Source organism: Tasmannia lanceolata, unplaced genomic scaffold, assembly GCF_043159265.1.
Source record: "Tasmannia lanceolata isolate RefF3 unplaced genomic scaffold, GAP_Taslan_0.1 ptg000048l, whole genome shotgun sequence".
Classification (NCBI taxonomy): Eukaryota; Viridiplantae; Streptophyta; class Magnoliopsida; order Canellales; family Winteraceae; genus Tasmannia; species Tasmannia lanceolata.
In genome coordinates this window covers 1,430,097-1,443,455 of record NW_027518725.1, presented here as the reverse complement: position 1 = coordinate 1,443,455, position 13,359 = coordinate 1,430,097, and the positions used below count along the sequence as shown (strand labels likewise).

General features: G+C 36.7%; 1 protein-coding gene across 2 annotated transcripts; it reads left to right on the top strand.

Annotated features, from left to right (window-relative positions):
* Nucleotides 1-2,273: 2,273 nt before the first annotated feature.
* LOC143864155 (uncharacterized) lies at nucleotides 2,274-12,514 on the top strand. 2 transcript variants are annotated; one of them, XM_077375024.1, is made up of 3 exons: nucleotides 2,274-2,431; nucleotides 6,985-7,886; nucleotides 12,213-12,514. In XM_077375024.1, exons 2-3 carry the CDS (start codon nucleotides 7,027-7,029, stop codon nucleotides 12,385-12,387), a joined length of 1,035 nt encoding a protein of 344 aa, XP_077231139.1. In that variant the 5' UTR covers nucleotides 2,274-2,431; nucleotides 6,985-7,026; the 3' UTR covers nucleotides 12,388-12,514. The 2 variants fall into 2 exon arrangements, with proteins under 2 accessions (XP_077231139.1, XP_077231140.1); XM_077375025.1 differs by having other exon boundaries at nucleotides 2,275-2,431; nucleotides 7,018-7,886.
* Nucleotides 12,515-13,359: the final 845 nt, after the last annotated feature.

Genomic DNA, 13,359 nt, shown 5'->3' with positions numbered 1-13,359 from the left:
TCGAAAAAGAAAAAAAAACTCATATATCATGGAAAATAAAAAGACCCTATCTCATAGAAAATGATCAAAGTACCACTCACTCATAAAAAATGACCAATACACTTATATCTCATAGAAAAAAAAGAGAAAAAGACCTATCTAATGCAAGACAATTTACATGGTGGACGGCTCTGCACTTACGTGCAACCCAAAAAAATACTGGTGGCCGCATTTTTTTGGTGATCCAACCATTCATTTTGTTGGGCCCTGATTTTATTCTCTAATTCAGATCTAATTTTATTCTCTAATAAAATCTTCTCCATAGAATGATCTTAACCCTTTGATTTGAGAAGGTTTAAAATGGACACCACAATATAAAAAAACTACATAGATCGGGGTTAGGATTGAAAAATATTTTCTGGGCACACCCCCAACAAATGAAAACAATACGTGTGCCGACATTGTTTGGGTGGGTGATCCAACCATTCATTTGTTGGGCCCTAATGTAGATAGTGTGGGCCCGTAAAATCTTCTCCATAGAATGATCTTAACCCTTTGATTTGAGGAATAAAAAAAATGCATAGATTGGAAGGTTAGGATCATCGATCCTATGAACAAAATACACTATCTCATGAAAATGACAAAATAAACTTACCTCATATAAAATAATAAAATATTTCAACCTCATGAAAAATGGGTTAAGGTACTTTGGCTATTATCTTTTATGACATAGGGATATTCTTGTTATTTTCTCATAATAGAGATGAAATTGTGGGAAAGGGTTCTCTAATAATAAATGTGTTTTGAGGATAAAAGTGTGGGTACATGAAAATAGGAGCTTTAAATGCTCCTTAACGAGTGCCTTAATGAAAAAAAATAAAATAAAATGTGCGAAACAACATTTGATCTCTCCTATGTTTGGGCATGGTGTTATTGATTGATGAATGGCGTGTGGATATCAATCCCAATGAGAATTCACTCCTTTTAACGGTTAGAAAGTATTAAACATAGCTTCTAAAATGGGAGTTAAAACGAAAATGATCTCTCCTATTCATATTGATTAATAGAGTGTAGATATCAGTCTTCAATGAGAAATCACCAACCCAAGTCTCAGGTCAACTAGGGTCAATCCTACACAACCCGCTTTTAAATCTCTCAACCCCAACCCAACCCATTTACGGCTTAACTTGTTTTTCCCAAATTGGGTTGGGTCCGAGTTGGCCCAGGACATAATAGAAAAATACATAAAAAATAATCAGGTTGAGTTGGGTTGGAGTTGACACAAGGCAAAAATGAAAATAATAATAATAATAATATTATTATTACGATTTTAAAAAGGGAAATGATATCAGAAGAACCGTGTTTTAATATTTGCACACACCCATCTTGTCTTTTCTCTTTTTTCAAGGGAACTGATATATCCGCCCCTTTTGATCACCAGGAACACCCCTGTCAGTATCAATGACTAAAGAGGGGCTGTTGTACTTATGTCAGAAGAATTCAATGCCTCTGATTGCCACAAACACTGACATGGCGTGTTCCTGGTGATTTTTAATTGGCTTATGAGAGCTTTTTGGGAGCTGTAATAACCTTTGACAGCTTTTTAAATAATAAAAGACAAGATGATTTAGTGCCAATATCAAAAAAGGGTTGTGCCGATATCATTTGACTTTTAAAAATGAGATTTGCCAAGGACCATCACAGAAGGCATTTCGCGACCGGGCTGTTGGTGATCCCTAGCAAATCCTTCAAAAATTGTGACAAAATGAGAGGAGGGGTTGGGTTGGTTCACCAACCTCAACCCTAACCCCAACAGAAATTAAGTTGGGTTCCAAGGAAATGCCAACTTAAACCTACAAGTGCAACTCGGGTCGAATTGAGGCCAACCCTAGCCCAACCTAAGATAGCTTTACCTCAACCCTAACCCTACCCAACCCAACCCAAGCCTCAGACTGACCATGGTCAACCCGAACCCGATCCGCCTCGAAATCTCTCAACCCTAACCCAATCCATCTAAACAAAATCGGACCGGACCGGGTTCGGGTTTACCTAGGGCGAAACAGAAAAAAAAAAAAACAACAAGAAAAAAAACATAAGCCAAAGAAAATCAAGATGACAAAGGTCGGGTTTGAGTCGAGTCAAGTTGCCTAGGCCTCATCCCTAACCCAACCCGAATTTAAATCGGTTTGGCTTTTCCTAACCCGAGGAAATGCCAACCCAAGCCAAAATCGGGTTGAACCCATCGGGTTAGGGTTGAGCCCGACCCAAGTTGCACCCCTAGTTAAAACCGAGTCAAAATCAGGTTGAACCCGACCCGAGTTGATCCCTTTCCCAAACCAAAGAAAGGCCAAAAAACCCTCCAACAACATTCCCATTCTCTTCTATACGATTTGGATGACATCCTAAAGGGAGTAAAAGCTTCCTCCAATTCTCCATTCCCTCAAATTCCAAGGTACATTTCTTCTCAAATGACTCAATAAGCTTTCAGACCCTTCTGACTTCTGATCAATGTCTCTGTTATGCACATCCCTTTGATATCCTTATTACATTAGGGTTAGGGTTATGTTTTTCCCCTCTTATAGGTAGATCTTTTATTTATTTTTAACTTTATTGGGTGTAATTCTTATGTGGTTCATCTGTTTTCTTAAAATCTAGGACACCCAAAGCACGGTTTTAATTTTTAAATTTTTTTTTTCTGTTCATTTGTTCTTCTTCTTGATGTTTTCTTTCTTGGGTTTTACTCTTAGGCCCTTGGAATTTATTTTTATTTTTTTTGAATCGAAGGTCCCTCTAAGTGAAAATTATGCAGGGTTGTTCTAATTATCTTTTTTTTTTTTGGTATAAAAATTAGTAAATTTTACAAATATTTTCCTTTTCCAAACTTTTCCAGATAATTCCTGCAATATAAAGAGGTCCTTAGTTTAGTTGGTAGGTGCATGGAAAATTTGAGATTTTTATGATCTTTTTCTTTCTAGAATAGTGAAAGGAACCTTTTTGCCTGTTGGGATATTTTGAAAAAAAATAATGGAATGAATCCTGTGGGTGATAAATGTGGTAATGCTTGATAGGAATTGCTTAAGAGTATCATATATAAATGTGATCGTCTTTTTTTTCTATGTGAATTTTGAATTCTGAGTTGTTGGAAATTGTTTAAAGTGCAAGAATTTATGGGAAGAGAATTCTGAAGATATTAATGCTAGAGATTTTGACAAGAAAAAGCACCCATCATCAAACATGCCAAACCCATTTTTGAAATAAAACCTGCAAGGAACCTGTTGGACCGGATATGTTTGGGGCAAGAATTTCTACCTGAAATTCCGCTCCTAGTCCATAATCCCGCTCATGCTTTTGCTTCTGAAATACTTTTCTCATACCATAGTTTTAATGAGTGAAGTGACGTCCCTCGGGTGAGGGACCGAACTGAATGATCCCCTCAAGCCGTTGTGGGTGTCCCTCCCGTCGTGGGAGGGAGGCATAGCCGACCAACAGTCAACAAACAAATCCCTCAGAATGATTTGTAAGTACATTAAAAATGTACTCTTTTTCTTAATCTAGTTTTTCCCTAAGTTTGTGCAAGCATGACTAGCATATCCTTGGTAGTGCTCTAATTGCTAATGAAGTAGTCGATTTCTACTTCAAACTAGGGGATAAAGTTGACAAGCATGTGCTTCCAATTTCTCCACCACTACGTGATGCAATGCTCCAATTGTGACGCATGATGCCTTGCAATTCCAATGCCAAACCGACCCAAATGTGGCTGCCTTCAAATACGTAGCCTTTGGAAGGTTTATTGCCCGAGAAACTGTTTAAAAACGCGGATGTGGCACAGAACCACATAATTTTCGCCTGCTCATTAGAAATAGGATATGATGTCCCATTCTTATCTGGTAAGCATCAACGACATAATTTTTGTCTCGTCCGCAGGGAGTCACTCCTATCCATCTCTGTATTTGATTTTAGTTCACTGTACTTTAATTAGAGCATGTGCTGATCCTGGACTGGGAGGTGCGTTGATGAGCTGTCTATGTATTTGGGGTGTGCGCTAGCGGTTTTGGACCTTTTGCTGTTTATATATTGCATTGGGAGGGATCCCTCGTCTCACGTAATGTAATTCATGCTCAGCTCTTATTATTATTATTTTTTGAATGGTAAATGTTCAGCTCTTAATAAAATTGTTACTTGAAAAAAAAAGACATAATTTTCTTCACCAAAAGTTGAAATAGTTAATTGAATCTCCAATGGTGTCTCATTATGCCTCTCTCCCCCTTCTCAGAAGACACTCGCTTGGGAGAACTCCTTTTGCTAGTAAGAATCAACCATCCTTCGTCTTCATCATCAATGGTGAGTTGCCGGGTTGGTTTCTGGCACTGTTGCGTTGAAGCCCTTCTCTATCCAGATGTGGCCTTTGTTGCCCACGGAGGCGACGATAACCAAAGTTCAAAATTATCCAGTCCCCGCACTTCCAGCCACCTTCTCTCCAACCGTGCTTCTCTTCTTTTTTCGCTGATCACTTTCATATGCTTCTTTTCTGTTGTGATCTCCTTCTTGCCAAGCCCTTTCCTTCTATCATGTCTCTGTCAATTCCGGCTCAAAAGAGACCTACAAAATATTATTTTCTATCCTAATTTTTTTTAATTATAAATCAATTATAATTCAACATTCCTACTTCAGATTAAACCTCCTCAATTCAAAATATAAATGTTAGAAGCTTCAAACAACTCCATCTTGTTGCAAAACAATGACTTTCTAAAGCCTATGTTGCATTAGTACGAGTACAGGTGTCAGAATCTGACATGGGTATTGAGTGTTGTACTCGGCAAACCTCAAAAAGAATGATTCATAGATTAACCAAAATACTTCAATCAATTTTTAAGTTTTAATTTTCTTTACATAATAATATGATTATAACAAGTAATAATTTGAAAATTCTAATAGGTTAAGTGAATATAATGTTTTAATAGGTTCAGTGAATATAATGTTTTGGAATCGTCGATGTATTTCTCCCTTAGTATTGACCATCTCGGTCCTTTTTTGTTTTTAATGAAATCCGGCTACCATTCGGAAGAAAAAAGTGAATATAAATTTGTATTTCCATTTAAGAAATTTCCTATTAGGATGGGTAAAATCAAAACATGCGGTAATTGGAAAGTTGTGGTAGTAGTATTCAGAAAAAAACAGATAAAAGATCTAGAAGTGTCTTAGAGAATCCTGAAGTATTGGAATCCGAGACGTGTCTGACTTGAGTACTTCGTCCCTTTAGAAGAATTCATGTAACATGGTCTAAAACCTAACAAAAACATTCCATTTATTGAAATAAATCACCAAGATTCATATAAAAAGTCACTCTTTTCAAAATTCATATCCCTTCTCCAATTTTTTGATTTGCAGAACTTATGAATTTGCCCTGCATCAGCGTTTCAGTAAGTCGATACACAAAACCCGTCCAGATTTGAGGAGCTCTTATCAATGGCCTCTGTTCAATATTTAGGCACATCTCCTATTTGAACCTGGACTATGTTGGTATTAGGGAGTGCTCGTGAGCATTTACTGAAGTGGATATTGAGTTCTTAAACAAATGTTGTCTCATGCAGCTCATGCATGTTCAAGTCATATTCTTTAGGCCGTTTTATTTTTGTAAGTATTTTGATAAGTCCTACTAGGATAATATGCAGAAAAAATCAAATAAACTGGAATAAATTGATGAAACATACTCTTCAAGTTATCCGGCTGACATAAATTCTGTCAAGCATTCGATCTGGATTTTGCAATGGGTGATGTTTCTCATCACCATTGGCAAGGTTTTGTATCATGGCAATGGCAAAGAAGGGGATCATTCATCCTTCAACCTTAGCACTAAGCACAAAGCTTAATTCCTATTCTAACCTTATTGCACTTTAATATATATGTACTTTCTTAGTACACTCACTTCCTATTTGTTTGAGAACCAGTTTTTCCCCTGTTCCACACTTAATCTGTTCTTGTTCCTGCTTTATGTAACAATCGAAAGAATAAGCAAGTATCTTTTTCCAAAGTCTGTATGAGAACTTGAGCTTTTGAATTTGAACTAATCCAATCACCCATTTGTTGGCCTCTAGGCATATGCTACAGGTGACAAATTAGATCTTAAAAATGCATACCAATATAGTCTATTGTATGCAACTACAAATTGATAATGACTGCGATGGAAAATGACAAACGATTTGGGCAGACACTTCAGTAAGTCGATACCCAACCTCCCTTCTGATTTTTGGGGTTCTAATAAACCTTGGGTCATGATTACGAGAATAAGAGATACATGTCTGCCTTGAATATGGACAGTGTTGGTAGGGCAGAGAATACATGCCAGGACTTTTGGAGATTGACTTCTGAGCAAATATTGTCTTGTGTGGCACATGCAAGTTAGAGACATATTGTTTGAGCTACGACATTAGGCCCATGTATTTTCTGTAAACATATTGTAATAATTTCTATAAGGAAAATATACTAAAAAATTCAAGTAAACTGGAGTAAATAGCATAGCTATCAAGATATCCAATTGAGAGAAACCCTCTAAGTAAATAAATTGATCAAGGATTCACAATTAACTAACGTCTTCAACGTTAGTTAATTCCTATTCTAACCTTACTACCCTTCATTATAGGTCAGACTGATATTTATTTCCTTATGAGTTTAATGAACATTACGTCGGAATTATTTAAATTGAGTTTACACACTGCTTTTATGATTTTTAGTGGGGAACTAAGGCCTTTTAGCCATTGATTGTACCACTCACCATCAAAACTGTTCTGACCTTCACCCTGTACATCAAGGTTGTTCTTCTTCACTTTTAAACACCTATATCTGTTATTCTGTCGTTTACTTTCTTGTGTGCTGCCCTAAGATTTTCTGGCACACCCTAAAGAAAATGCATTTTCCATAAAGACACGTCAACGATTCTCCTATTTTACTTGTTTTGATGTTTCCATTTCACTGGTTTTGATTTTTTCTTTTCTTGTTTCATCGTAGAATTTCTCATTCTAAATATTCCCTATAAATTAGGGAAATATTATGGCAGAGGCAGTGGGGGAAGAGGGAGACTTACCGACCCTGACTTCTCAGTACAGTCACGCAAACTTCACTTGGAAGGAGGAGTTGGAGCAACGCCAATCCCAAGTAGATGCTTTACAAGCAAAGCTTATGGAGGTAAAGGCTTGTATCTCTGTTGAAGATGAAAAGAAAGAGTTAAATGTTCTCTGGCGAAGGGTCAAAACTACTGCAACATTGCTGGCCTATTTGAAATCAAAGGCGAGAATTATGGCGGTTGCTCATTTAGCACACACTTCTTGTGGGATCCGACATCAAGACGGGGTAGGACTAATTGATAAAATTGGAAATCCATTATCCAGTTGGTCAAAAGATGTTGACATTTCTTCATTTGAAACTCTCGACGATGAAACGTGGTCGGGAATTAGTAACAAGCTCGAGTCTATTGATGAACATGATGGAGCATTTATTGGTGAAATACTCAAGTCAGTTCAAATGGTAACGAATGTAATGGAGGCTCTTCTGAAGAGAGTTATTGTGGCTGAAACAGACACTGCTGTTGAGAAAGAAAAGGTAAGTTTAGGTCAAGAAGAAATTAGGAAAAAGGCGCTCCAAATTGAAAGCATGTCAGCAAAGGTCGAAGAGATGGAAAAAATTGCATTTGGTACAAATTGTATTTTGAATGAAATGCGCCAAAAAGTGGAAGATATGGTGCAAGAAACATCTAGACAAAGACAAAGAGCTGCAGAGAATGAACAAGAGCTTTGTCGTGTGAAGGAGGAGTTCGAGTCACTGAGGTCATATGTTAGTAGTCTTATCAGTGTAAGAGAGACACTTCTTTCTTCAGAGAAGCAGTTTCAGACCATGGAGAGGCGTTTTGAAAGGTATGCCTATTTAATTTATCCTGTTTTAGAAAGGGAAATGATTTCTGCGCTCAAGTGTTTTGATAAACATGTGCTCAAACTTTATTCTCCTCAGTTTTCTGTTTCTTCTGTACGCAAATGGTTTTCTATCTGCCTATAGTAATTATGCTTGTGTGAGAACCATTTTTTAGTGTAGATGACTGTTTTAAGTTATTTTTTGAGGAGTGGCAATGTGTATCGTAAACCTAGTTGTGAGCTTCTAGTTCAACCTGTCACCAAATTTACAAATGGCTGTTTAGCATCTGTTGTTATATCATCACTGGCTGGCCTAATAAGTCGGGTTATCTACAAGGAAAGATTTGTTTTATTGGTTCCTAATAACAGGTTTGGTTAATATATAACCAGGCACAAGTAGCTTTTTCCTCCTCTGAGCCATGTCATTACAGCACCCCATTTTGTCCTATAATTCCCATGGAAGCCGCCCATGTTGATAATGTTCTGTAAAAGCTCAAACCTTTTGCCTGTTACTTTTATTTTTTTATGCTATTTATCCATGATAATAGGGAAATGATATATTCGCCCCTTGTCTTCCCCGGGCCACCCCCTTGCAGTGTAAAGAGTAGTCATAAATTAACTAGAGGGGGTGGTCCATGGAAGAAAAAGGGGGCGGATATATCTCTTCTCTGATAGTATCTTCATATATGTTTAAATTATGTTTGTCGTATCAAAATCTATGTTGGTTTTCTTGGGTCTCTGTGTCATATGACTCGTGACTATGTTAATTCTTACAATCATGAGCCTGAACCTTGGGGATTATTAGTGACACAGCCAGGAATCATGGATCCGGACAGATCTGATGTAAATAAGAAAGCAAAAGTCATAGGTGCAGAAAATAAGCAAAAGATGGGGTGGAAATCACCAAAAAAGGCGATTCCTAACGTTCTAGTAGTTTGGTTGGGAGACACACGAAAACCATCCCACCCAACGTTTCTTTCTTTTAGTTACATCCCTAAATCTTAAAACTAGTCTCAACCCATTATTCTATTCTAATCTCGATCCTCCAAATAAAATAAAAACTACTTATTTAAAACTTCACTTCAGCGATAGGTCCCACACCTTTATAAGTTAAGTGACTTGAATTATAATGTGTAATGTTGATCCCCACCTTTATAATTTAGGCGACTTAAGTTATGAAGTCTGATAATGGTCCCCACCAGTTAAATAAACAACTAAACAATACATAGCTGATAACTCCAAACTCACGAACAAAATTATAAACCCAAGCATTGTGGTTAGCATAGGCTTCTTTGTACATTACATTACTCTCTTTCGCCTTTAACTCCAAACTCATGAACAAAATTATAAACCCAAGCAAAGAAGCAACGTGCCATAACTGATTTCCTTCTTTAAAGTCCAAACTCATGAACAAAATTATAAACCCAAGCAACATGCCAAGTGGAAATCATCTGTCTTTCCAATGTGCACCGTAACTGATTTCTTTTCTTTAAACTCCTTCAATTGATGTTGAGCATTGACACCTTCTTTGTATAGCTCATCATTCTAGTAATAGCGACCCGTACCTCCTCATGAATGCACCTAATGTAGTTAGCATAGTCATACCCTTTGGCTATTTGAGGCAATCCGAGCACAAATTCTATACTAAGATGAATCAAGGAAATGTAGGGAAAAGTAAGGGCATATATAATCCGGGGTTATATGATTGTTCCTTAGCATACTAATAAACTCTACTTTGTTTGACCAATCTATCTACGTCCCTAAGAATTATGGTCCAATAGTTGCCTTTACCCTCCAAGGTCTTTTGACGACCCCAATGCTCCCCAAGTCTGCCTATGTGTAGATCCCACATGATTTGCTCTAAGAGAACCATCCAGCACACACAACTGGTTACTTGGAAACAGATATCCATCATGGTCGGCATATGGCGAAAAGCTGACTATGTCGATCATTACTTGCTTAAATCAACTCGGTTTTATCTTGGCCAAGTTCTTTTCCGCCCATGAGTTTTCAAACACTGTTCCTAGAACTACTAGAAATGAGTATCTCATTCCCTAGTCATTGGGGCAAAATTTTGGATTGAAGGCAGTTCTTTGAATGTGATTGACTACCTCAGAGGATTGTGGGTCCGTGGAGGCCGGTATTATAAATGAAATTATAGATTTTTTTTCTGGCAATCTCCGTCTTCCAACTTCTTCTTTTTTCATTTTCTTAGAGATGTTAATATAACGGAAAATTCCCCTGTGAATGAAGGAACACTGATAATTGTTGGCAATCTCATAACTTCATGGTGCATTTCTATAAACTTCAGTACTAAAATTCAGTATCTAGACTTTAGAGTGATTGGTAATCCATAATAGATTCAATTTAATTCAATTTTAAATTAACGATCATCGATCTGATCAATTTTGACTGTGATGAAATTGTTTATCATGTAAAAAGTTAATAAAATTGTTCTTATATATTGAACTCTAGAAAACATTCTTTCTTTCCTTCTAAAACATCAAGTCGTTAGAAAACTTGACAGCTATTTTTATGCATATGTTATGATGATTTCCACTAATTATTAGATTTGATTCCAGCCATCCCATTCGTTATCCAATTGAATTTGTTCCTATTCTATGTTTACCTTATGTATTTTATTTCTAAAAAACAAAAGATATGGAAGATTGTTTGAAGATGTCATTTCGGAACCTAAAGCATAAACTGTGGGGGTTGATTAGGTGTTAGCTGTCAAGTTTTATATTGCAGGTATGAAATAAAAGATGAGCAATTGAATTTGTATACAAGAAAACAAAACTGTGTTTGTGCATGATCTTATAAATGGCTGAGTACAGAATAATTCTTATTGATTGATGGGTGAGGGTTCCTTGAATGATCATTTTCACGAAAAGAAATGGGAAACATGACAAGTATTTTCTTTGTGAGTCCTTTCTCTGAGTTCAAATTTTTTTAAAATAAATAAAGTGCTATAACAGTCCACAAAAATATTTTTGAAGAATATAAAAAGAACATGCAACTGACAAGGGAAAAAATTGTAAATCTTGGGACATCACTCCAAAACCAGTTACAATCTATTCCTAAAGCTATCATTTTCTAAATTCAATACAGACAGGACAGTGATGAACTCAAAGATGGGTACACTATCATATTCACGCCAACAAGTGAAAGTCCGTTGAGTGAAGAAATAACTTCAATTGCAGACTTGTATTCTCAAGTCAGGTGCAATCAAATACAATTAATTTTATTATAGGGGCATATCTTTCAAAACTAAAAGAAAAATATAAGTGGCATAGACTTGCACGCACAAACTATATAAATGACATTTCATATGGAATGAAGATTTGGGTCCTTATCACATGCAGGAATTAATAGGACAAAGCTCTCTTTTTTTTTGTTAAATGATGAGAATTTATTGAAAAAAAAAGAGGGAGAGCACCCAACCGAGGAAGATGACGCTATAGAAAAGAGAAATATACAAAAGAGAGAAAGGGAAGGGATTGCAGCAAAGCAAAATCAAGGGGAAGATAATCGAAGATCTTCTGTGCGATCAAGAAAAAAAATTTCTTTCAGATGTTTTCTTGACTAATTTCATGTTAAATTGGGTTTTCTCATGAAACCTGATAAAACGCCATCTCTGCACCGGGTAGAGGCGCATGAAAGTCTGATGCATAACTTGACATGTGTTCTAGACAGAGGAGCTTGACCCCTACTGAAAAGACCAGCATCCAGGCCCAAGATTGGTTTGGAGCAATTCCTTTAGCTTTGTTCAATGAAATGACCCCATTAGTTTGTGATGACATTTTTACTCCTAAACTGGTACTGTGTAATCTTTTGCAATGTATCTTTATATTACCAAAAGGACACCTATTCTATTATCCCAATGAAGAAATGATACATTTGCTTGCTTGACATCTAAACAAAATTAAGGCTGATTACTAACTGGGGTCTGCCCACCTAGTAAACCATCTGTTCCATACCATCACAGATTTACTTCCACCAGATATGACCATGGAGCAAACCAAAACTTTCAAGATTTGTAAAAGGGATATATTTTGATATTTGCACAAACCCCGCTGTCTTTTCTTCTTTAATTGGCTCCTGAGAGCTTTTGGGGAAATGTAATAACCTTTTGACTGTTCTTTAGATACTAAAAGACAAGATGGTTTGTGAAAATATCAAAATATGGTTGTGCTGATATCATTTTCCTTTGTAAAATTACCCCTGATTATTTCATGCCCCGTTAAAAATGCCAAGAATCCGAGTTTTTAGTCTGTTAAAATTCTTTTTATGGAAATCCCTCTTGAGAGATGTGGTTGTGGTTTTGTACAGGCTAGTTGAAAAGACTACTCACTTGGAGGGCGAGAAGATGCAGAAAGAAGCTGAAGTCCAGCAGCTCATGGCAGAAAATGTCAGGCTAAATGCTTTGCTCGACAAGAAAGAGGCACAACTTTTGGCCATGAATGAGCAATGCAAGTTCATGGCATTGAACTCACAAGGCATTTAGTTTCTAAGTTGGTTTTTTCCACAACCGCCCGATTATGGCCACAACCTGAGGTATGCTTTTAGGCTCTGTGTTTTGATGTAACAATACAGACTTTATTTCTGTCAATCAATGAAGAAAGATATTCTTATATTCTGCATTGGGACATGAATTTTGGTGATCCAATATACAAATGATGTGAAATTGTACCCATAATGTTCGAATTTGGCCCAATGTTTGAATTTGGGTTTAGAACGGCCCGACTTATCGTACGTTTTCCCCTTGAATGGCCCCGACTTATTGGCGAATTTGGGATAAGAAACTTCTTCTCATCACATTTGTAGGTGGTTATGAGTTTCATAAAAAAAAAAAAAAAAAAAACAGTTGAGAGAGGCTAAATTTGGCTCTATTTGTGATTTGGTGGTCATCCATTACAGGTTCTTAATTTCTCTCTTTTCACTTTCGTCTCGCTTGAAAATGGTCAGATTTTCCTGCTTTTTTGGGATGAATGCTCAGATTTTGATGATGGGAGTAGGTATATATAATCGTATTTCCCGTGGGCTTGAGAGTCTGTGGTCTTTCGCGTATCGGGTACCTTCTACCCTTGTTTCTAATTTTGGATTGTAAGGTTGGGGCATCATATCATGGGGTTTTTTGGTTTTTTTTTTTTTTTTTGGGATATTGGTTTTTGTGTTTCTTCAGTATGTAATGGGATGGGAATTCTTGTCCCCAATTTCTGTATATATATTTATTTTGGGAAGATTACTTGTAAAAGATACCAGTGTGAAGGGTGTTCCTAACAGTAGCTATTGTGTCACATGTTTTTAGTCACAAGTCACAGCACATTTCTTATGACAAGAATGACACATGTGGCAGCATTTTAAGTGTTGTTTGGGACGACGAGTGTGTCCTCCTGCCATTTCCACACTTTTCATAAATGTATCCTGAATTTTCTCTTAAGTAAAAGTATTATGGTTTCATTATGGTGCTTATGTC

What these genes read in the sequence shown, in the direction of transcription:
- LOC143864155 (XM_077375024.1), top strand. Translation starts at nt 7,027, where the DNA reads ATGGCAGAGGCAGTGGGGGAAGAGGGAGACTTACCGACCCTGACTTCT. An exon ending in ATGGAGAGGCGTTTTGAAAG is followed by an intron (nt 7,887 to 12,212) that starts GTATGCCTATTT and finishes GGTTTTGTACAG; the next exon opens with GCTAGTTGAAAAGACTACTC.